The following is a 24,723-nucleotide window of genomic DNA, read 5'->3' as shown; positions in this document are numbered from 1 at the left end:
TCTGTGGGTATAATTAATATGGATTAACCAAGTAGCAAGCTTTTCAAGAGTCTACTTAATTCACCTATCATACACATTTGCTAGGTGGACTGACTGGAGGTAGAGACCCTTTATGTCCAAGGCTGTGTGACCTGGGGACATCTGCTGTGTGGGTTACTTCTTGAGTTCGGCACCCAAGAAAGCAGACTTAGTGTTTTGGGCAGCAAATCCTTGCCAAGACTACAGATGGCAGGTCAAATTATGCCAAAAGCACTGTCTTTGTCTTTTCAAGATTCTTGGAAACTAGTGATACTTAGAAATTTCTAATCTTCAATCTTTGTAGGACTCGTTCTCAAGGGCAAATTCAAGCAGACTCTTATCAGTCCCCTGAAAGGATGAATTTCTTCTCATAAAAGCTGTCTAAAAAATGTTCTGGTGACAGTTCTTCTGTTTCTGTGCATCAGTACCCCATAAAGAGGAAAATCTATTCTTGCCAGCTCAAAGAACTTTCTTCAAAGTGAAGGATTATGCAAGCGGTAAATATTTTCTCCAGATCTTTCCTTTTTTTCAAGAATGATCTTTATGCATTCTCTGAAAACTCTTTGCAGAGAATCAGCACACAAGCAAACTACTGCAGATAATAGTGGGGAACTGTATCTAGAATCACAGAGGACACATGAGGTTCTGTCTAGAGACATTTTTAGTCACTCTAAGAGAATGCCACAGGTCCTTGATTTTGGATCATACTGCCTTGACAATTTTCATCTCTCATTGTGTAGAGTTTCAAAGGAGAACATATTTTGCAAGCAGAAGAAATTTTGTTTCTAAATTATGATAGCTCTTAAAATGCATGTCTTAATTCCTATTTTTGATAACAAAATGTACATTATAAGAGCAAATAATTATACACCATCTCTTTCTCTGACCTATGGCCACAAACTTAATTAAGTGTTCAAAGAGGAAAAGGAAAGGGTATGCTAAAAAATCAACAAAGCTTCTTAAAAATATTTTTCTTTCCCTCTTAACATAACAAATCTTTTAAGCTAGAATAATTTAAACTCTTTTATTTTATTTAAAATGTTGTCATAATTAGTATGAAGGTTTAACAATTATTGACTTCCAGTTATCATTGAAACTTGCTGCTAAGGATAAATTTTTAAAATGCTGTCAGAGAGCCTGGAGAATTTAAAACGTAAAGTCTGATTCACAAGAACTGAGAACCAAGATCTTCTTTCCATAAGACAAGATATGCGCTGTTGTATCTGTTCTGCAAATGATGTTTGTCGAGAGATGTTGAGATTCCAAAGTGACCCAGTTCTGTTCAGTTATCAGTTACTTTGAAAATAGCCTCTCTAAACTCTTACATCTGAATACATTTGAAACTGTTCCCTTCTTGTTTTTTTCATTCTTTTTCCTCTAAAACTCTAACCAGACTATATTACTTTTAAAGAACTCAAGGTGACTCACACAGTTTCTTGTTCTGCATCGTTTTCTCACTACCAAGAACTAGCTTTACACCTGGCTGCTATTATCTCAAAGTAGTCAAAGAATGTGGTAAATATTATCCACATGTAATTTATCAAAGGCTGAGTCAAAGAACAGGTGTTGCTATTGTAAAGATTAATCTTGTAGCTCTTCTGCTCAAACTCACAAATTATGGACTCCTGGGCCTTCTCAACACTAAATCACACAAAAAATACCCGCACAGATTTATTACTTTGGGGTGAAAAATTATGTGTAATCTTGCCAGCTGGTCTACCTACAAGTAGTGGCATCAGCAAGTGTGCCAAAGCCCCTTCCTGACTCCACTTTACAACCAGAAATTGGCAGCTTCTCTTTGTCAGCAGTGGCAGTTCTGCACTTTCTTGACAATGCCACTAGCACATAAACTCAGACAGGGATATTACCACCATTAGTTACTTTTAATAAAAAATTTCACTATTAGATTTCAGTTATAGAAAGTATTACTTTAATAAAACATTTTTGTTCCATCCCTTTAGTTCTAGTAGTAGAAACAGCGATAAGAGGATGCACCAACTAACTACACTGAGGTCAACATGGGGTCACAAGGAAAAGTCCTGTTTAACTAACTTGATAGCTTTCTATGATAAGGTCACCTACTCAGTGGATGAAGGGAAGTTGGTGGACATGGTTTTTCTGGATTTGAGTAATGCTTTTGATACTGTCCCTCACAGCATCCTTCAGGACAACTTGTCCAGCTGTGGCAGGAGTGGCTGCAGGCTATGCTGGGTGAAGAACTGGCTGAAGGGCAGAGCTCAAAGGGGGCCACTGGTCACCAGTGGTGTTGCCCAAGGGTCAATTCTAGGGCCAGTTCTGGTCAATACATTTACCAACAACCTGCAAGCAAGAGTTGAACCCACCATTAGCACATTTGGTGATAATCCCAAACTGGGAGGTGCTGCTGACTCTTTGGAGGGACAAGAGGCTTTGCAGAGGGATCTGCACAGACTGGAACACTGGACAGTGATGAATGGCATGAAGTTTAACAAGTCAAAACACCAGATTCTGCAGCTGGGACAGACTAATATCAAGCAGAAGTATAAACTGGGAGAGGAGTGGCTGGAGAGCCTCTCTGCAGAAACAGATCTGGAGGTGCTGGTTGGCAGCAGGCACGGCAAGAATCAGCAGCGTGTCCTGGAAGCCAACAGGACAAACCCCATCCTGGGGTGCATCAAATACAGAATCACCAGCTGCTCAAGAAAGGTGATTATCCCACTGTGTAGAGCACTGCTGCAGCCTCATCTGGAGCACTGTGTGCAGTTCTGGGCACTACAACTTAAGAAGGAGTGAAAGTCCTTGAATGGGTCCAGATAAGGGCAACAAAGCTGCTGAAAGGGCTGGAAGGAATGACCTGTGAGGGGCAGTTAAGGGTTTTGGGCTTGTCTAGTTTGGAGAATATGAAGCTGAGGATTGACTTCACTTCACAGCTTCCTGAGGAGGGCATGTGGAGAGAGAGGCACTGATCTCTTCTCCCTGGTATTCGGTGACAGAACACACGGTAAAGGCTCAAAGCTGTGCCAGGAGAGATTCAGACTGACATCAGGAAGCATTCCTTTACTGCGAGGGTGAAAGACTTCACAGGCTTCTGAGAGAGATGGTCAATTGCTCAAGGCTGTCACTATTGAAGAGGCATGTGGACACTGACCTTAACAACATGCTTTTAATATTTAACTCACCACTTTGTTTTTTGGGCAATTGCAATGACTTATAATATTCTCAGAATATTATAGCACAGGATTTTGGGTGCTCACAAGTCCTTACACCAACACAATTCAAGTACAGCAGCTATACAAAACCATGGTGTGTATCTGCTATGTCCTGGAGCATCAGTCTCCCTGGTCATATAATTAGCATCAGTCTGTGTGTGCACAGCCAATGTTCGTGGGACTGTAAATTCACTACAGAAAATACTGAGGAAAAATTGCATACACATAAAAGGCAGGCCCCAGAGTTTCTCTTGAGCCACCTAAGGTGAGCTTCAGCTCAAAGGCAACTGAAATGCTCTGGTGCAAGTCAAATTGGACTTATAGCCTTGGACTAAAATCAGCTGGATGCACAGAATCTCATTGTAACATTTTACTAGTGTTCAAAAAGATCTGCGCATGCTCTTTAGGATCTCACTGTGTAAATTTAAATTTTAGTCAAACTCTGGGCTATGTATAAATTTGTGAAACTGATGTATGAGTAAAGATCAATTCTTTAAAGTGGCATAATTTAAAAAAAATTCTGTTTATCTGGCATATTTCTTATAAATCCTTAATCCCTTACAGAACTGTTCCCTTCTGTAAAGAAAATGTCTTTTTCATATGTTAACTCTTGATGTTTAAACCAGTATTGAGTTTTCTAAACATGTTGATTAAATAATCTGTTCTTTCTCAAGTACATCACCTAAAATACGTTAGGAAGCAGTTTGCATATTCACGCTTGCAGATCACAAAACTACTGTAAATTAAGGGAGATAATGTGAAACAGTAAGATCATTTAGTAGGCAGGGAGAATTTGCTACAATTTGAAAATATTGCAATTTATAGCCTGTTACTTGTTCTGCCATTTAGGCTCTGATTCTGCTGACCCTCACTTCCACGATTAGACAAATACTTTGAAGAGTGTAGGAGATTAAGGATTACTGGTATGATTAAGAATTTTTTTATTAATACAGATGAATTAAAAAGAATGTAAGCAAAATAGAGATAATGGAGTGTTAGACCTAAGGAGGGAAGCTCTACTGTTCAGACCTGGAGTTTTTTATTTTGCTTTTTTTTTGCTGGTGAATACAGATTTATGAAACAGATTATCTATTTCAAGTTCATGTTATTTTCTGGAAGAGCTACTTTAACATATCAGGACAAATTGTTTCACTTAGCTTAAGCAAACAGTGTTCTCTGATCATTTTGTCATTGTTCAGTGACTACAGGAAAGCTTCTGCAGATCAATCCTATAAGGTTCAGCCTTCTGACAAATAAGTTGTTGGTACTTGTGAGAAAAGCTCCTGAGAGCAGGCATGACATCTCCACAGTATTGGAAGATATGGAAAACAGAAGTAAAGTTGAGGGGTTTTGACATGTTATCTGGTCCTTACACATATACTTACATTTGTCTTGGTCAGCTTCCACTCCTTCACTTTCTGTGTCACTCGGCAATATCCAAGGTTGATGAGCAAGTTGAAGCTGTTGTAAGAATTCATCCTGCCACAAACAGATCTATTTTAGATAAAATGACAGACAATTGTTCTGTATAAATGAAGACTGCAGCAAACACTAGCCTCAATTAACTAGAGAGGAGAAAGCCTTTAAAAACAAAGAAACCAACTTGCTGTGAAATAAAACCAAAATGTAGAGGATGGGCAGGCTCCTTGGAAATTTTTTAAATCTATTCAGTAAAACAAAACAAAAACAAAAACAAAAACAAAAAACCAAACAAACCCAAAACAAACAAAAAACCCCAAAAAACCCCCAAAACTAACCAAACAAAAATCAATAAAAACCCCCAAAACCAAAACAAAACCAAAAGCAAACAAACCAACCAAACAAAGAAACAACAAAAAAATCAAACCCAAACACACCAAAATGAAGGGATTTATTTCACTGTCTCTCCACTATAAATACAGATATGTAAGACACATACATACTCATCTTGGAAATGCAGCGACAAGACAAAATTACAGATATTACATCTAACCCTGCAGTTTTTGGACTGCATAGACATTTCAAATGCAATTTGCTTAAGTGAGGCTTTGATCTGTCAAAATTTTCACTATTTCTAGTCTAATAAGTACAAGAACCTGAAACCTGATTTAGAACCTATGGTTTTGCTGCATAAGGAGAAGGCTTAGGAAGGCAAAATGCTATGGAAGCTTTTATCTCTAAGATACCATTAAAATATCAAAATATAAATGTTTTACATGGTTAAAAATCCATATGCAGCTGAATATATGCTTTTGAAAATGTTTTAAAATTGCCAACTTTTTAATATAATGTATATTTGCATATAAGAATATTTTTCCATGCAGACACACACGTATGCATGTGAACAGGTATACACACAGACATATAAAATACTTTGACACATTCCTTTGCAATATTCACAAGGAGAGATGAGACTGGAATGCACAGTTTTATTTTCAAAGGCGGTTCAAACATGCAAGTTTAGTCTCTGAAAGAAAACTTTAACCTTGGCCAGATATCATAAAATTACTGGCCAGATTTTTATAAGTTCTTGAAAAAAAAGGAGGGGGTAATAACCCCTCTTTTGTGTTACATCAGCTGAAATGAGAATCTACATATTTAAAGTTAAATTGTATTACAACATAAATTTTATTCTTAGGCTATCTCATTTAAATACAGAATCCAGGCTTGTTTAAATCAGTTTTGGGAATCTGAAGGCTCTTCAATCAAGATCTAACTTGCTGGGAGTAAATGATTAATTTTGTCAGTAATGTGTTAAAAAATTCCACAAAGACTGCTGCCATGGGCCAGTAAACTCAGGCAGGAGCTCCAGGCCTCGCTCACGTACTGCCATTTCCAATGTACTGTGCTGGAGAAGGTTGCTGACTACAACACTGAACAGGTTTTGATTCAAGGAACAGGATTCTCACAGTAGGGATGAGTGACTCTCACACTGATCCACACATTTTTTAATCTTCCAAAAACACAGAGCAAAGACCTGAGCCAGGCAGTGGAACAGAATGAGAGTATCTGTCAAAAAAGAGAGTCCCCATCACAAGTTATGCTCTACACTCCAGTAAATAGGAGTAAAAATTTTGTTAATCAAGGCTATGTTCAAATAGGACGAAGTTTCCTGCTCTCAGCAATGACAGACTAAGAAGGATTGCTGAATACCACTTAAAATTATCTGAATAAATGAAATGATTGCAAAATTTCATGTGTTCAGAAAATGATATGGCAAACAAGGGAGTCAGTGGTATTTTCATCTCAACAGCTATTGACAAGTATCACAGAATTGTGTCACTTTAATGGAATCCATCCTGAAGAGATAAGCAGGGTTCAACATTCCTTTGCCAATTTATACAAAACACCAAAGGATTAGGAACATGCATAAAAGTATCTCTGCCAAAGGATTTGGAACCCTGATTTATTACCTTTATAGAGATAATAAAACTATTTCTCTAGGTAGCATTTCTTTGCTATAATTCAATTCAGCCTTGAACAGCGCTGATAATAAAACACACCTGTTAGAACTTAGTAATATTATGTGTGCCAGGAGGCAGAAACTTGTCCACAAAATCTCAGATCATTATAAGTCTTGAGCATTAAAAAACCCCAAAACATTCTTAACAGCTGATATGTTAAGTACTTGCCAAATTATTTAAGATTTGTGCTATAACAAGATTGAACCACCCACGCTGCAGCATGAACTTTACTAAATCTTAAGAACTTTGAAATGTATTTATTAGTAATATTTTTCTATTTAGACTTGTTATGTTACTTTGAAACACATGACAATCTAGGAAGCATACATAAGGCATTGAGAGATACGTTAAAATTCCCAACAAATAGGCAAGTAAATAAATAAGTAAATCAAGCTCCTTAGGGTAAAACATGCTCCTGGCACCCAGTATTCACATTTTTTTCAACTGACTTACTCTCATCAAATATATATCAACATTCTACTGATTATTTCCATTAAATCACCAAAAAGTAAGGAAGCAGAGTTATTTGCAAAATCTTATAGTATCTTCTATAGGATTGGCAATATAACTATAGTGTATTTACATCCAGTAGAAATTCCCAGTTGAGACCATAAGGCTAACAAGAATAAAGGCAATTTCCCCTCTTTTATTTTACTGGTTTTATACAGGAAGAGGATAAAAAACCTACAATGAAAGTTGCAAAATAAATTACAGTATCAGCCTTGAGTTTTATATATTTGTGATCTGTAATAGTACAAAGACAGGCAGGACTCCTACCCCAAACCACCTCTGCCTTTTTAAAACATATCTCCATGGTCAGAGACAAGCTGTGACACAAGAAAATGAAATCATATGGCCACAAATGGGAGGAAATGTCTAACATGGCAAAAAACGTCACAGATCAGATGTATTTCCTGGGTATGTTCTGTCTAAATCCACTTCTCTAAGTGACCAGGAACTTAAATGGGCAAAAGAGAGCTTGAAAGCTTCTAGTATAATGCTTCAAAAATGAGGCTGGGAGTGGCAGATTGGCCAGATCTTCATCAGCTACTTTCTGATATCCATAGACCTTCACAACCTGGCAGAGGAAGGTCTTCAGTATGAACATGTCATACCAGCAGCTTTCCCTTTGGAAGCAGAGCTAGTCCCAAGCTGAGTTTCCATTATGTCAAAGGTCACTCGTGCATGTCTGAGAGGATAAATAGGGTCTGAGCTGGGTCACCAGCAGCCAAGGTACTATTGTGCCCAGTGAGCAAAGAGAAAGAAAAGAATTAGTCACTTCTAGAAGGGATTTTAACAGAGAATAAGATCCTGCATAGAAATGCTGAGGTTTAACATCAGCTTTACAGTGGATTGCTGGCTGAATCTGGACATGCTATTCTAATTGGAAAATAGCATAATAATATTGCTCACTCCCTAAAATTCTTGAGACAAATATATACATATATTAAAAGTATAACAGGACGCTTACTGTGAGAGCTATCAGCAAACAGAAGTAACAAGACACAGCAAATTAAATGGGACTCTTGCTTATTATTACCATAACTACAGAAAGGCTCTGGAAGAAAGCATTTTTAATTGTCTGCCTTTTTAGAGGAAAGATCAAAAGTGGTGGGCAGACTGGATATTCCCACGCATTACATACACATAGTTTCAGGAGCATATACAATAATTTTACTTGGCATCACATGACTGTGTATCAGTTAAGAACAAGACTGCCTAAAAAGGAAGAAAAAGACGGGTGAAGAATTTAGTTGGAGGCAATAAAACCCTTCATTTCTTCTGAACATATTTTAGTTAAAAATTAATTTCAATTCTCATTTTCTGGTATGAGAGAAAATTCTAACACAAAAACACATCCCATACTTCAAAAGAGGACACAAAGTGGGTTTTTTTGTCCAAAAAAAGTGTTAAAATTACTTTTTTTTTCATGGGAAACGTAGTTTCAAAATATATCAACTGGCAGGGAAGACACTTTCAGGAGAACTGAAGTCACCTTCAGTCCTCATGTCTTTAATCTGAATATTCAATTCTAAGCGAAGAAATGGCTTAAGTGATGGGATTAGTGCACTGCCATTTAAAAACCAAAATAATGAGTATTTATTTCTCCACCAAATTTAAGTAAGATTTCTTCTCCAAATTCTAGAGTAATTTGTGCCTCATCTCCTTTCCTTCACAACAAACAATGGTCGTCATACAATTAACTGAAGGGTTATACTAAGTATTTAATCTCTAATTTTTCTAAAAGCAACCCTAAGCAACACAATCAGAAACAACATTTGAAATTTCCTTTAGAAGTCATGAGACTGATAACACATTGTGTCAAGTGTCACACCCAACAGATTACTAAAACAGATGATACTCCTCAGAAACAATCTAAAGGTATGCTATTATTATCAGTCTTGGGGAAAAAGGTCTCCAGGTTTTGACAAATGGATTACAAAGAGATTGGTAATAATGGTGGGAACCAACATATTCCACCACAAAAAAAATCAGCAGTCTAGACACATAGTTCCTTCTCAAGTCAGTATAGAAGGACTGGCATATCCTGAGAAAAGACTCACCTTTGTAAGGCATGTATAGAGACAGACAGCAGGGGTTTTCTTTCACAGGTGCTTTTATTTCCACTGCCCACACACTGAAGTTATCTTTAAGGCAGCTACGGTTAGCAGAGGAGAATCCTACTCAGAATCTAGAAGGTACTTTAAATTTTTCTTTTGTTTTGTTTTAAAAAAAAGACTAGTCCTGTAAAAGCCAATAATATGTGACAAGAAATTTTTATGCTGTAAATTATATATTTTTATGCTGTAAACTATATGCTAGTTACCATGCATATAGTAATAGACAGTGATTCAACAATGTTGGACATTTTCTCTTGCAATTCAGTTTCATGCTTTGGAAAAACCTGTCCTTTCAGTGATGCCTACCTAATCATTCCAATTGCCCAAAAATATGAATTAAAAAGTAGTTCAAGAAAATATCATGCACTGACAATGCAGCAGGAAAAAATACCATGGAACATAAAGATTAGATAAAGTTTTGCTTAATATTCCAGAGATATGCACCTGTTAGAAACTGTAATGCTAATAAAACTGCTATGCATTGTACAGGCAAAGCCCTACTGAGCTCATGGTAAATCTGGGGGACACAAGTGTTTCAGTATGATTTCTGTAATAATACTGACATTCTCTAATGAGTACCTCTCAAAGCTGAGCAGTATTTCCTTGCTAATTTTCTCATTACATTTCAAGTTCTTTTCAGCACAGTAGGTTACATTAGGTATACTGATGTTACTTGAACATAAAATGCAATCAAGTCTTGGCATTATTAAACATAGCAAAAACATTAAATCGAAAATCTTACTTCTGATAAACTGTTTCTCTGAGTAGTGACAGTTCCAACAACATCTCCACTCACTTGCACAGAAAGCCCTGAAGCAGCACTGAGGGTCCTCCCCATTTGGCTCTTAGATGACAAAGATCTGCTTCTTTGCATGCTAATAATGCCTTCCCTTTTTCCTTGGTTGCTAGGGGTAAGAGGCCGTGACAACAAGCTATTTGGGGTCATAGGTCTGCTCCCTGGAGCTGATGGCCTCTTGGTTTGTGCACTGCTGTTTGTGACACTGGAGACCTGTGTTCTGCTGTTAGTGGGCAGTGGTGGTGATTTGCTTCCTTGGAGCTGAATGTTCTTCCCTGTCGGAGTTGGCACCTGAGGCCTTGGGGTTTGGCCCTGTGCAGCTTGAAGATTGCCTTGATGGTCAGCTGTAACTACACTGGGATGCTGGACACCAGGGCTTCTTGAGAGCCTTGCTTCTTCCCACAGTGCGAGGTCTTTCTCAATGTCTGTGCACACACACACGAACAAATGGAAAAGAAAGAAACTCACGGTCTGTTTCTCTCTGGTTTAAAACGCTCAATGATTTTCTCCAATGTAAGTGAAAACCTGAGGCTGTGCAGAGAAAATCTATGCATGCTTAAAATACAAGGCATCAGAATTAACAGTGCAAATGTTTGGCAAGCATTTCCCTAAAGTTTATTTACATTTGATTCACTGAAACACAGTTATCCTTCAGCAATGAAATTTTACCTCTTAATTGAATATCAACACAACCTATAAAAATTCCTTGTTTCATCAAAATTATGTCTCTGTGGTTTTTGCACAGTTACTGCAAAATCGAGATTAGTAGCAAACCAAGATAGAGCAGTGATGTAAACCTGCCACCCTCAGCTGCAATCCAAAACTGGCTCAAGGCAAAACTTTTGCTTCTGGCCCTGCTGTCTACTACCCAACCAAAACTCTGAGGGAAGTAACTACTGAACTCTGGCATGTCTGGATTTGTGATCCTGTTTGAACCTGAATCTCATGCTCTGGCCTGCCATCAGTGCCACAGCAGGTGATGGGGTCACCGACATCCAGAGCCCAAGAAGAAAATGGTAACAGCCATTGGGTAGTCCAATCCCTACCTTGCACACAGCCATAAGAAATAAGATCTCTTTTAAAACCATAACAGGTTAAGGACAGCGAATGAAAAGTGTCTCCTGAAACAATTTAAATCACATTAATGCTTCTAATGAATTAAATCAGAATACAACCATCGAAGTCAGGCAGGGTAGCTGGAATTCAGGTTAGCATTGGTAAGATATTGAAAATCCTTGCAAGTACAAATGTAGATCTTAAGAAACAGTTTAATCAAGTTTATTTTGTCTTACACTGCTGTTATGAATTTTCACTGTCACTGGCATGTACTCTACTGTACTTGATTTTCATAGAGACAGCTGATTATCTTTAAAATAGCAATGCCATTTCCCATTAACAAGTCACAGTCCCAGAAGCTGTAAAGTAGCAAGGGTCTACTGATTTAAACACCCATTAAGTTAACTTGTCTAAAATAAGCACTTCAATTTTTTTAATAACAATTATTTCAGGTTCTAAATGTCCTAAAAGAAACAGATTCTAAACTGCATATTGGAAAATGAGATTTTTTTTCACTTTTGTTTACCAGTAGGTATAAAAGGAATGTTGTATGTTAAATAATTAAAGATGTGCTGCCTTTAACATCAAAATATTTTATTAGATCTTGAAAACAGGAAAATAAGCCATGCCAATTTCATGTTACTAGTCTAATATTGCACATACTTGAAATGCTAGTCTAGTATTGCATACACTTGAAATGCTATTACTAGAAAAGCTAATAAAACTGAAACAGTTGTGAAAGCCTCAGATAAAAGTGTCTCTCAACTTTTTAAAGATTGAATATTTTACTGTTAGCGAATTTCAAAACAAAGTCAATATTTCTAGCATACAGTTACTAATATTTCTAACTGTCCCCTTAAAATGAAGTATTTCTATTTTGAAATTTTTACATCTTGAACTACTCGTCCACTATGCTTTCACTTTGGAACTTACAGAATCAGAGAATGGTTTGGGCTGAAGAAACCTTAAAGGTCACCTGGTTCCAAACCCCCTCGTAATGGGCAGGAATGCCTTCCACTAAATCATGTTGCTCAGAGCTCCATCGCACCTGGCCTTGAGCACTGTTAGGTACAAGACATCCACAGCTTCTCTCGGCAACCTGTTCCAGTGCCTCACCACCCACACAGTCAAGAATTTATTCTCAGCATCTACTCTAAATCTCTCCTCTTTTAGTTTAAAGCCTTTATTCATTCTCCTATTACTACATACCTGTACTAAAAGTGCCTCTCCAGTTCTCTTGCAGGCCCCTTTAGGTACTGGAAGGCCACAATTAGCTCTCCCTGTAGCCTTGACTTCTCCAGGCCAAACAACCCCAAGTCTCTCAGGCTGCGAGAGATGCTCCAGCTCCCCCAAGCATCTCTCATGGCCACCTCTGGACTCGCTCAAACAGGTCCAGATCCTTTTTATCCTGGGGGCCCCAGAGCTAAATGCAGCACTCAGGTGGGGCCTCATGAGCGTGGAGTAGTGAGTCACAGAATCACAGAATCTTCTCAATTGGAAGGGAACCACAAGGATCACCAAGTCAAACTCTTCAGTTTGGCCCATTTGAGGATCAAAACTGTGACCTTGGCGTTATTAGCACCAGGCTCTGATCAACTGAGCTCATCTTAGGGGGAGGAAGAAGCAACTCACTTAACCTGCTCCCTGTTCCTCTTTTGGTGCAGAATGTGTAAGATGCCTGGCAAAAAATCAGGGGCCAATAAATGATACTGTGGGCTACTGATTTAAAGCAAGTGAAGAATATGGTCTTGTAAAGAACCAGCCTAGTCTATTTCTTTGCAAAATTACAGAGGTCCAACTTGCCTGTAGTGAATTCAGTATGCTAAAAATAGCATGAATATTGAATGATTTAATAGAGTTAAATAAATATTATATGCTGGCTCATGTTTCCTTAATTTCATATAGCAATCAAGCCTGCAGATAAACCAATTATAATAATTTCTCTACACATAATTAACATGTTTCCATAGCATAATTATTCCGTTTTATTTACACATCTTCTGTTTGATTTTGCTTTAATATAAGCTTTTCAGCCTGAAAGAAAAAAGACAGACTTTCCCAGCTTTGCAGTATTATCTGATCCATATTAAATAATACAATTTAATTATGATGTAGGATTTTAAAAAATCCTTGTTGTTGCCATTTAAAGGAAAATAAACTGCAACAGAGCAACACAAATAAAATTCAAATAATTTCAAATAAAAAATATCCAGAATAAGGATATATGATTCATATGCACTTATAAACTATTTATTTTTTTTAACAGTTCTTCTTGTGATAAAATATTTTCCAGAAGTATACGAAGACCACAAAATCAGTGCAACACACCAAATTGGCAAGATACTGGAATAAACTACCAAGAAAAAATAATCTCCATTTGCTTGTGATATAAAGCAGCCATAATAACATAAGTGCCTGGATTTTGGACAAAAAAATATATAAGCCATATGTAGAGAAAGAAAACTGCTCCAGTATCTGATTTTGTAAAACTGCTGCTTTCAAATATCAAGTACTGAGGCAGTTGCTGGCAATTGGTGCTAGCTCCTAATTTAGTCACAGGCACCAAATTATGCCTTATGTTAGGAGTGATTTTTTTTCCAGCACATAGTCCATAAGGGAAGGCCAGGCCCCTTAAGAAGGTGTATGTGAGACAGGGGGCCATATTTCATCATTACACAGGTAATCCAAGTCATAGCTCAGGCATCTAAATTACTGCCCAGATAGGCAGCCACTCCATGGAATTAATAGGTTCCATTGCACTTGCTAAGAGAACTGAAAAAAAGACCTGCTGATATCACAGACACTTGAACTTCTGCAAATGTATAACATAAATGAGGCTAAGCAAAACCACAGCATTATTATCTGAGGTACTCTGAACTGATTATTCGTGGAAATTACGTTATTCTTTCTTTGAGGGGAGTAATTGTCTCAAGCACTACTGGTGTTATAATAGGGCATGAATTATTAGGAATACAATAGTCTAATGTTTAATAATTGGGCTGTTTTCATGTGAAGTTCTCAGTCAGACAAAAATTACTGAATAGTAGAATGGCTGAACCTCATGTAACAACAGCTTTACTGAAATATCAGGCCCAAAGTCAAATTACAGGAACACCACTGATGTGAGAGAGAAAATCTTGTGGGTCATATAACTGCAGAAGGAATCTCAGAGATTAAGTGAAGGTACCTAGTTACTTTACAGTCAATTAAGTATTTGAAATTCCATATTCTATTGAATATTGTAGTTATTACTGTCAGTTTTGCCAAGGGACTGCATTTTTCACAGCATAATACATGCAAGAACAGCTTGTATGACCATGGAAGTGAGACCAGTTAGGACATAAATCAAAGTAGGGAGATCTTCACCAGACATCTCCTGAGTGACAACATAAGGGAAAACAAGTGGTACCTCAGTAGCAGGGCCCTTGGAATACATAGGTCCCTGCTATGCTACAGAAACCACACATTGGTTTGCTGCTCTCCTGAGTCCCACTAGATGTTTCTGGCAGTTTCAGTTTAGAGAGAGGGCTCATAGATTTTTAAATCTAATTTGGCAGTGGCTTTAAGCTTTATGAACCTATAAAAAAAATTGAATTACAGCATCTACTGTCTGACACAAAATCCAACTAAAAAGGCTTCATTTGCATATATCATAATTTTTAGTTTGTGCTCCATTATGAGCAAAACCTGTTCCTAAAAAGTTTCTCTCACTGTGCTTATAGCTTTGTCATCTGCCTTGACCTCAGCTGCAACGGCCCCTTTCTAAAGAGGATACAGCTTTCTCACCATTGCTATTGGCAAGATAAATAGCCAAAGTATTTTAAAATATCACACCAAAAGCGTTCTCTGCCTCAGTCTCTAAATAACTTAGAAGAAAGATCAAATACATTTTGTTTCTACCTTCATTTTACATATACAGTCTTTGTGTTCCAGTGAAGCATTACTTTTCATAGAATTAGCCTATGAAGCTTTCACCATATGACAAATAGTATGCATAACACAGGACCACCACAATATAGGTCTATGTCACACCTTTTAATGAAAGCAGAAGATAGAAAACATTGCTTAAAAAGAAGAACAAATTGCAAGCTGAATTTTAGAACATTCCTCATTAATTTTTATAAAGCTCTGAAGCATCTCTTTACCAAAAACCCCACACTTTTTTTTTTTATTTTTTAGAAATGGTTACCCTATTCAAGATGTTCAGATGTTTCAAGACACACAAACTAGCAGATTTAACTCAGCCAGAATTCTCATGGACAAGGAGAGTTTTTCCTGCAAAGCAATCTGTTCTCCAGTTAAAGATCCACTGCAGCCTGCTTTTAAAGACTATTTAACAGTAAGTAAAACATCAGTACCTCCTTATTGCATAAGTCTGGGTGAAACATGAAAACAAAAAGAAGGTGCATTATTATGCTTTCAGACCACAGTATATTTAACATGGTTTAATTACTGTTTAACTAGTGTACTTACTGTGATTACAGTGAAGTTCATTACATCTACAAATAAAACACTAATTGTGTTTTCTTCAATGAAAAAAAAAAATAAAGTTTTCATCTGTTTGCATCAGCATGTGAGTCAGATAATTTTTTCCTTTATCTGAAATATTGGCAGAGCAAGCTGGGTGAGTACTTCAAGGCATTTTATGGTTCCTTAATCCCATACATACCAGCTAGGTGTTTTTCCATGGTCTGAAGTTCTTTTGCTGCTAAGGAGTCCTTTAGGAGTTTCTGCCTTGGGGAACCTCCAGGTCTAACACTCACAGCATCCAAGGTCCAAACTGTCTGAGACTTACACAGATAAAAAGAAAATGCAATACTTTTAATCCAGTTTCACATTTATATATGAAACAATGAAAAGAGTGGTGTCCCCATCTAGGATCAGGAATCTGGTGTTTATTATGTAGGATATACAAAATTTTATACAAAATACTACAAAATATAATTTCTTAACATACATAAAATATATATTAGGAATTAGTTAAAATAGGCAATTCTATAATAACTCAGATATACACCTTCACATAAGCTCTTGCTCTATGCTGAGACATCATGACAGGACAAATTCCTCAACGATTTAAATTCTCTGCAGTTCCAATTATTTAGTAAGCACTTTTTAAAAGTTACCATAACATTTGGCTCAGCATCTCTGCAAAGCTGCACTTCTGGGAATATCACAGAATTTCCAAATCAAAATATCCAGTACTGTTTTATCACTTCAAGAAGTATTCCTTTCAGAAATGGTCGCTAAATCATCAGGGTTTGAATCACCAATCACCATACCAGTTTGAAAGGGTTGTCAGCAAACAGACTCTTGCCCCTAGTCTCTTCTTTATTGAACACTTTGGTATTCAAAATTATTTGCTTTTTCTGGAATCCACTAAATATAGTTTTAGGAAATTTTTGTAAAACATACTATGAGGTAAACTTGATAGATGTGTATGGGAAACGCACAGTAAAACACAGGACAAACAATTGTGCAGGACTTGATCATGGAAAAAAACCCAAATAAAAAAAAAATCAAACAAAACCATCAATTAAATAATTCTTGACAGTCTATCTGAAACAAATTTTACATTATAACCTCACAAAAACATTTCATCTGTAGTCTAGGAAGTTTTGTTCGTTTCCTAAAGAAACAAGGCTTATGCAATGGTCACATTGTCATTCACCTCTCACTAATTTTTAAATCTTTCATTAAATGCCAAGCAAATTTAGAGAGGCCACTGTTTCAAAGACATTGAGCTGAAGTAATTTCAGGGAGAAGAATGATTGATCAGAGGAGGGAGACCCAAACTGGTGGCCCCATTCACAGAGGGCACACAGGACTCCACAGTCCATCAGGCTGGAGCTGCATCACAGCTGACAGGGGGCTGCTGTGGATCACTGCCCTGAGTGGTGGCACTTCCCTGGCCAGACTCTTACCCCACAGGGAAAGGTGCAGCACAGTTCAAAGGATGAACATGAAAATATAGGTTTGATATCATCTCTATTCAGAAAAAAAAAAAGAAGAAAGAAAGAAGCTTTAAACAGTGTAGCTGCCTTCCCTTTTAGAAAAGTAGGCATAATTCTACAGAAGTAAAATGTTAATATGGGATATATTTTACATCATTCTTAATCCATACCAAATAAACACTGCTTTGAATGCAAGTGATCATTGTGAACCATGCATATTTAAAATAAGACAGCACAGATTTATATTTTTAAAGCAACAGCTGTACTGTAATGTTGTTTCTGCGTATGCAAAAAAGCCCAGTCACATTTACCAGCATACAAAATAGTTTGAAGCTGCAGATAACTCTGTTCTTATTAATTCATAAAATTTTCAGAACAATAACATTTTTTTTATTTGCCAAATGTTTTTTAATGCTAATTCTTCCCTGGTTAAAGTTACCTGATTTAATCCCATGTAAATACAGAGGAATAGCTGAATAAAACAGTACATTACCCAGAAGTGAAGGAATCTTCAAACATTTTTATTTCAGATATATCATTAGACCTGCTTCATTTGTTCCCCTAAAAGATTTTGAGCATTTTTGACTTGGGTCCTCACTGTGAATTCTCCATCCAAATAGCAACTGGGACTATTGAGCTCACTACAGAAAATAATCTCTTACTAAATGCTTATTTCAAATGGATATTAATTATCCATTATCTATCTCTAAATGGAAGAATATATTCTTCTGTGATCAGTTCCTCTGAAATAAATGAAATTAAATAAGAGATGGTAAGGGGGAAAAGGTATGCAAGAAAACTCCAATTTTTCATTTTTCAAACTATTTTTAGATACTCTCTGTCCCCAGATTTTTATGGTGGAAAAAGGAATTTTTTATTTGCATTTTATAGGGTATATTTTCATATCTGGGAAAAAGCATAAGGAAAAAAAACCCCAGGGTTATAAGGATTAATCCTTTTTTGAATATACAATTTCATTCATAAATACAACTTCGATGAAATATGGAATAAAAAATAGCCAGTGGTCTGTGGCAATACTTGATAACCAAACTGCTCATCTATTATTCTTACACTGGACTATTCAAGCTTATTATAGTAAATTATTATCAGCTTTCAGTAACTTCTTGACCTCCTTGAAACATACTTCCAAAAGTTAGCCTGATTAGATGATTTCACTTTCCATGTCCTGGAAATGCTTCTGGGAATGGAATCTTTCTCTTCTACAAACCTGTGCTGGTTTCTGGTAGATTTTGCTTTTACTGGACTTCTTCCCTTTATGCACAGTAGTCATGTAAGACTCACACAAAACAAAGATGACCGAGTACAGGAAGCTCTCCACTGTTACACATTCAAACTCTCTTTACAGTTCCTGTAAAACTGGGATAATTTTGGATGAATTTTCCCCCAAATTTTGTAACTAATCCTGTGCATCCTCTATTTTATATACTATCCTAAGCTTTTGACATTTTTCAGGCAATAGCTTCACAAAAGATCAGAACAGTATTGCTACAGTTTCTATGGAAGATGAGATATTTATTATTAGCAATTTCATTTCATAACAAATTATGTGCTTATAATAATAGTAACTTCCAATTAAATGCTTACTTAATAGAGAATCAAAATTATCTGGGAAAAAAAAGGGTATAAGAATTCATTAAAACTGTACTGTAAGTATTTTTTGTTCTTTCTCTGAAGCTAAATATTCCATGACTATAATCAACAACATTTTTGGAGGCAGGCCCAGGTAATTTTTTAATATATTTCTAAATTACACTTAGCATTTAAAAATATTTTTTAAAAATTTGAGACTATGAGTTCATTTAGGTGCATAATTTCATAAACACAGACAGAGGTCCTCAGTGTCTCCAGCAAACAATTTATGCAACAGATCTTCTATTCCTAGAAGATAAACACAAGCTGAAAGTAGGGGATGTTATCAAGTAGGCTTTGGAAGCAGGTCAATTCAAATGCAAGGATAAATTAATTTGTAGAGCCCTAGCAGAATTCCCTGATGCACCTTGTCTCCAGTGGATACACAGAAGCAGTTTAAATATGATACTTAAGAAAGATATTCAGGCTTGCCAACCATTTATTTAAACATTCTTACTGTACTTCACCAAAACTTATCCTTTGTCTGCTGGCCAGGAACTGCAGAGAAGAAACACTAATGTCAGTTAACTTAGACTTTAATGATAATCACAGCAGACTGAATGTAGTTGAAAAACACAGCATGTATGTGTGAAGTCTGTGCATAGAATCCTTCCAATTATTTCAGCATCTCCCAAACTACCATTGCCCTTGCTCATTCATTACGCTTTATAAATATTAGCCCAAAAATTTATAAATGGTCTATTTGCATTAACAAGATTAATGAGATCGAAGTATGAGGATGTTACTGAAAGACATTCTTGTCTTTCTAAATTGCAGAAACAAATCTGTGTCCTGTTCATCACCTTCAAACTGAAGGCGAGGCAGTGCACTCTGCACCAGAAATATGTTCAAACAAAGTACTTGGGATACATCTGTCAACTTTGAAGGTCAACTCCGCGTCAATTTCTTAAGTGACTTTCCTTATATATCATCATCGTTTCTTCACATACAATACATTCGTTATTGCTTTTTTCTTCCTCATATCCCTTGGCCAAATTACCACTACAATAAAAAATTACACACAATATTGCCAGAAATAATCCCTCTCATCACTGATTCCCCAAACTTCTGGAAAATACCAAAACTTACCAGGAACACCACAGTGGAACAGAAAAAAAATTAAGGAGGTCATGAATAAGAGTAAGAAAGTTTTTTCAAGCTCACTCTCTGTGCTTCAGTCTGCAGCACAATGCTACTCAGCATGAATCAGTACAGCTTTTGTCCCTCAAAAAAGCCAGTGCAGATGTGAATATTTTGACCTCACTGTTGAGCTGAATTGACCTGGGCCATGTAATACCCAGTGACACCTGGTGAGTTCTACAGAGGTACAGATTTTCACAATAGCTAAGAACAAGATTTAGGGCTCCAGCTTACATCACCTGGAAATCAAGTACTTGTTAGGAAAAAAAAACTATCCTTCCTTACTGGCCACACAAAGTGTTAATAAACTATTCAGCACATATTTCTATGCCGTTTTGGCCTGTTTCAGAGCAAAACCAAGGTACTCCCGTGCATGCCCAGGTGGATGTGGAAGACTACCTAAACTGAATGATAACTATGAAATGAGTAAAAAGGTGAAACCAAATTAGTTAGCAAACTGTAAGTATATGAAAAGTGGTTTTATTGTACTTTAGATTCTACATGGTTTTGCTAATCAAGTGAAAATTTTATTGATAGCTTCAGGAGATAAAAGTTTAAGGAGTACACCTAGGCTTAGCTTTCTATAACATAGCTTTTCTTTGCTGAATAACTTAAATATCTTAAATAGATATTTGACAGAGATCCCTCTAAATTAAACAAACAAAAAAACCCCACAACCCAAAACCTCTTTATTGAACAATTTGCTTACAAGTGTCCCTCCCACTGTGGCCAAGCAGGTGGCAAGTACAGGTGTTCTGCAGCAAAATTAAAGCATTCTTGACAATCTATCTGAAATAAATTTTGCATTATTACCTCACCAAAACATTTCATGTGTAGTCTAGGAAGTATTAAAAATATTTTTTGTGCAATATTTTGTTTAAGGATTCTTCATTCAACATGCACTTTCTAAAAAGAGGTCACCCAATATTTGGTGTTTCAGCTTCCATAATCTGTTCAAGGACATAAGGTGAGCAAACCATCTGATACTGTAAAAATACAAGGCTTCTCGGAGCTCTGTTACAATATAAGCTGCCACCTCTAATCCCCTCTTCCACATTAGGGCCTGTTCTACTTGAAATGCCGTGTAATTGAAATTACAAGCTTTTGGCTTCCCGTGGCAGTCAGCCAGCAGCACATTTTACACTAAACCTTCCACTAAAAAAATGGTACTTTGAGTTAACTTACACACAGTTTTTCTGTTTACAGGAAAGCGGGAAGGAGGAAATACGTGGGCGCCTGAGAATCACATTTGTTTCAGTTTTTGAAATGCAACCAGAATAATTTTTTTCTAAACTTCAGTTCTGTTTTATTTACTGTTATTTAGATTAATATTTCTGAATTTTTCATGCCCAAGAACACAAAATTTTAGACAGGTAAAAACAAGGCATTACCTGATTTCCTTTTCTTATATAGATTTTTCTAAAGTTCAGAATATTCTTTCAATTTAGAATTATAGTCTAGAGGATTTTTTTTTCTGTATATAAAAAAAATCTATGTCTAGTTTATGGATTTTGTTTGAAATAAGGGAGGTCTCAACCAAACAGGTCCAGGGTATGCCTTCAAACTGCTTTCCTAACTACTTGCAGGAATTATCACTTATTTCCCAAGAACATTGATATTATGCTTTTCTAACCATCTTGTATTGCTAATTTACCTAACAGTGGTTAAAAATGCACATTTTTGTAGGGTTTTTTTACTACCTGTGGAAGAGCTGAAGAAATCTAATATTAGCTGTTATTATTTCTATGGAAGATTTAAATTTTGAAGTTAAAATCTGAAAATTCACCTCTAAGTGCCTGAATTTCTACATAATTACAGAATTCAGCTTGGATTTGAAAACTTCTTTATTGGAACACACCGATTTGAACATAAATATGTTCATAAATCTCTAATTTGAACATAAATATGTACATAAATACGATATAAATATGACACTTAAAATTCCTACTACTGCAAAGGTGCACTGCTGTTGTTCCTGATGTGGCAGTGCTATCTTAAAATAACTATTGGAACAAATAAACTGATAAATGACAAACAGTGACTCCAACCCAGTAAATAATTTATAGATTTAGTTAAATGCAGAAGTTTGGGTCATTTCTGTTTATACCCAAACAAGTAATTCAGTTACTTCATATTATTCTTCTAGGGGGGAAAATGGGAAAAGCTATGAAAAATTATAACAAATAGAACTGAAATCCTGTAACATTGTAATATTATTGTATTCAACATATATTGACAGCAAGAATAAAGGCTTAGTTTTTCCTTGTGCATGAAGCTTAATGTCATTTTACAAACTAAATTAAAGATTTTATGCATTTATCACAGAAAATCCATGTCTGTATTTCTTCTATGAAAGTAAGTTAAATGGTTCAGAGCAGTGGGGAATCCAGGAAAAAAAATATTTAAAACAAAACACCTCTATAAAACACTTTATTACAGTATTTTTTGCACAGTAATAAAGAGCAAAAACCAAAGGCACATTCATGCAGAAATGCTTTTTGCAGTTGGACAACTTTTTTCTTCCAGTTTCTGCTGCATTGGGATCAGTTTGACTTACATGGATAATTTACAAAGAAAAATATACCTCTTTATGTGCATGTGCAAGGCAACATTCAGATAAAAACCCCCCAAAACTAAGCACAAGTCCTGGTAGACACAGGTGGTAAAAGAAACAAGTCAGAGAGAAGGCAAAGGCTGCTCCATGTGATCTGCTCAGTGCTTGTGCCCTGTTTCTATCTGATAGTCAGCGTAAAGTTAGCAGCTTCCTCTGCAACCCTGCTTTTCCATTTCTGCTGGAATTCCAGCCTACTTAAATTTTTCCTAATATCACTTCTGTATTTTCTTAGAGTCTTATATTACTTTATGTTTCTGGAAATGTTCTAAACATTTGGCTATCAAACTTTGTGTTCACCACAGTGAAAAAAATCTCAAGAAAAAGATTTTGCATTTTGCCTGGCACTATTCGTTACAAAAAAGTATTTGCCAGGCAGTAAACTAGGATTTGTAAGGATGTTTTAAATGGTTGTTTCTACTTCGAATTCTTAAAAAACACTTGGGGAAAGTGCTGATTTCTGTAAATACTTCAACCAGCTTTTTGCCAGCTTTACTCACGAATTTGCCCAGAATGCCTTGTTTGGGATTGTGTAGCCCTGAAAATCTAAGTTTTCTATTTTTCAAACATTAACTATTTTAATGAAAAATATAGCATAGCAAAATACTCTATTTTTAAAAGCATAAATAAAAAGGTCTAACTACAAAAACCAGGGTTTTCAGAAATAGAACAGTAAAAATTTACAAAGCTGCAAGAAAATCATAATATAACCATAGTGTAAATTACATTAACCATGCAATAGACATAGATATTGCATATCTCTTTAGAGTACTAGTATGCAGATTGTTTTAGTATTCACATTAAAGATCTTAGATGTGGATTTATACATGTGACATGAAAAAAAAGAACCCAAAGTTTTTTTCTGAAAATCCTTATGCATAATTCTTGCTATTTTGTCCTACAATTTTTCTCAAAATACTTATCCTCCGAAGGCCAAGACATCTTTGAGGAAAATCTGTCAAATGTACATTAGCAGAGAAAAATTTATATAATCTTCTATTTAACTACCCACAAACACAAATTACCCTATTGGAATGCAGTATCAAAATTAAACATTGTACACCTTGAACCATGTCCGAATTTTCTACATGTAATATGCACATTTGTGTGAATATCATGAATCAATTTGTCAAATTTATGAGAAAAGTCCAATCAACATCTTATTCTATTTTTCCCACATCTTGCATCTCATAAAATATCTTAAAATCATTCAAGTTATGAGAATACATTTTGGTATCAACTCTATTTATAGGCATATGTCTTACTACTTTGAACGATTGTGGAAATCCATTTCAAGATTGCATTTATCTACACAGCCTTCCTATGAGGCATCTCAGTTTTATATCTATATTTTTTATGTCAAGATTGCCAAAGAATAAGTCTCACTAAAAATTATTAGGGGAGCAAGGAACAGATCTCTCCTTTGGAGCCCTGAAAGGCAAGAACAGTTGGATCATTTATTTCTTTTTGAGGAGATACAGAGTGTTGGATTTTATTTTGAATATCAAGCCATTAAAAAGAGACAACAGTACACAATCAGCTAGCTACACATTATTTAAGCAAGAACACTAAGACACAATACACCAAAAAAAAGCCCTCAAAGCGCATGAACAGTAACTGGCTTCTCAGAAACTTAGGCAGAGTAGTTTCCAAGAGCAGATCTGCCTTTGCCCTGAGGAGAGGATGGATGGGCAAAGCAAGAGCTGCAACTGCTCTTGTCTTCTCTTTGCAGCCCTGGTAATTACAACATCAGCCAGCTTTCAGGGATTCAGCCCAGGGAACTTCACTGCCTCTGGCAGTTCCATCCTCCAGGCAACCTTAAATAAGTCTGGAACTACCAGAGCACGAAATGAACATAGATACGTGTTTGTTTGCTCCTAAGCCTGCACACATAGAGCATAGATGTAAAACTGTTCAGTTGAAAGTTGTACCTTTCTATAACGAGATTTTGCTAATAAGCATAATGAACTTTTGTTTTCTTTGTATTTTTTTTTTCAAGCTCGCTCTCTGTGCAAGCCCAACAACATGTGGTTTGGTAGATTATAATAATGTATTTCAAAATACCCCCTTTCCTAGAATGAAAAAATTAAAGCAGAGAACTGAAAATTCAGAAGGGTTATGTAAATTTTGTTTTCTTCTCTTTAAAACAACAGTGCTGGCAAACACAACTTTTATCTCTATGCACAATCTATTTTTTACGAAACTAATTTTAAAAATTACAGGATTACCCATAAGGGAAGGTACTT

At 36.1% G+C, this 24,723-nt stretch overlaps 1 protein-coding gene across 5 annotated transcripts in view; it reads right to left on the bottom strand.

Moving 5' to 3' along the window:
* The window catches only part of C2H8orf34 (chromosome 2 C8orf34 homolog), a 147,888-nt gene that overhangs the window by 5,054 nt on the left and 118,111 nt on the right, over window positions 1–24,723 (bottom strand). For 2 of the 5 annotated variants that reach the window (XM_038129127.1, XM_038129130.1), the window contains 3 exons: window positions 15,792–15,912; window positions 10,013–10,491; window positions 4,277–4,685 (listed from right to left, as the gene is read on the bottom strand). In XM_038129127.1, coding sequence (XP_037985055.1) covers window positions 4,395–4,685; window positions 10,013–10,491; window positions 15,792–15,912 — 891 coding nt within the window. In that variant the 3' untranslated portion in view covers window positions 4,277–4,394. Of the gene's footprint in view, window positions 1–4,276; window positions 4,686–10,012; window positions 10,492–15,791; window positions 15,913–24,723 lie in introns of those variants that run through there. The other 3 variants (XM_038129131.1, XM_038129129.1, XR_005255943.1) reach the window with 3 other exon arrangements.

Source organism: Motacilla alba, chromosome 2, assembly GCF_015832195.1.
Source record: "Motacilla alba alba isolate MOTALB_02 chromosome 2, Motacilla_alba_V1.0_pri, whole genome shotgun sequence".
NCBI classification, from domain to species: Eukaryota; Metazoa; Chordata; class Aves; order Passeriformes; family Motacillidae; genus Motacilla; species Motacilla alba.
This window is presented reverse-complemented; position numbering and strand designations above follow the sequence as displayed.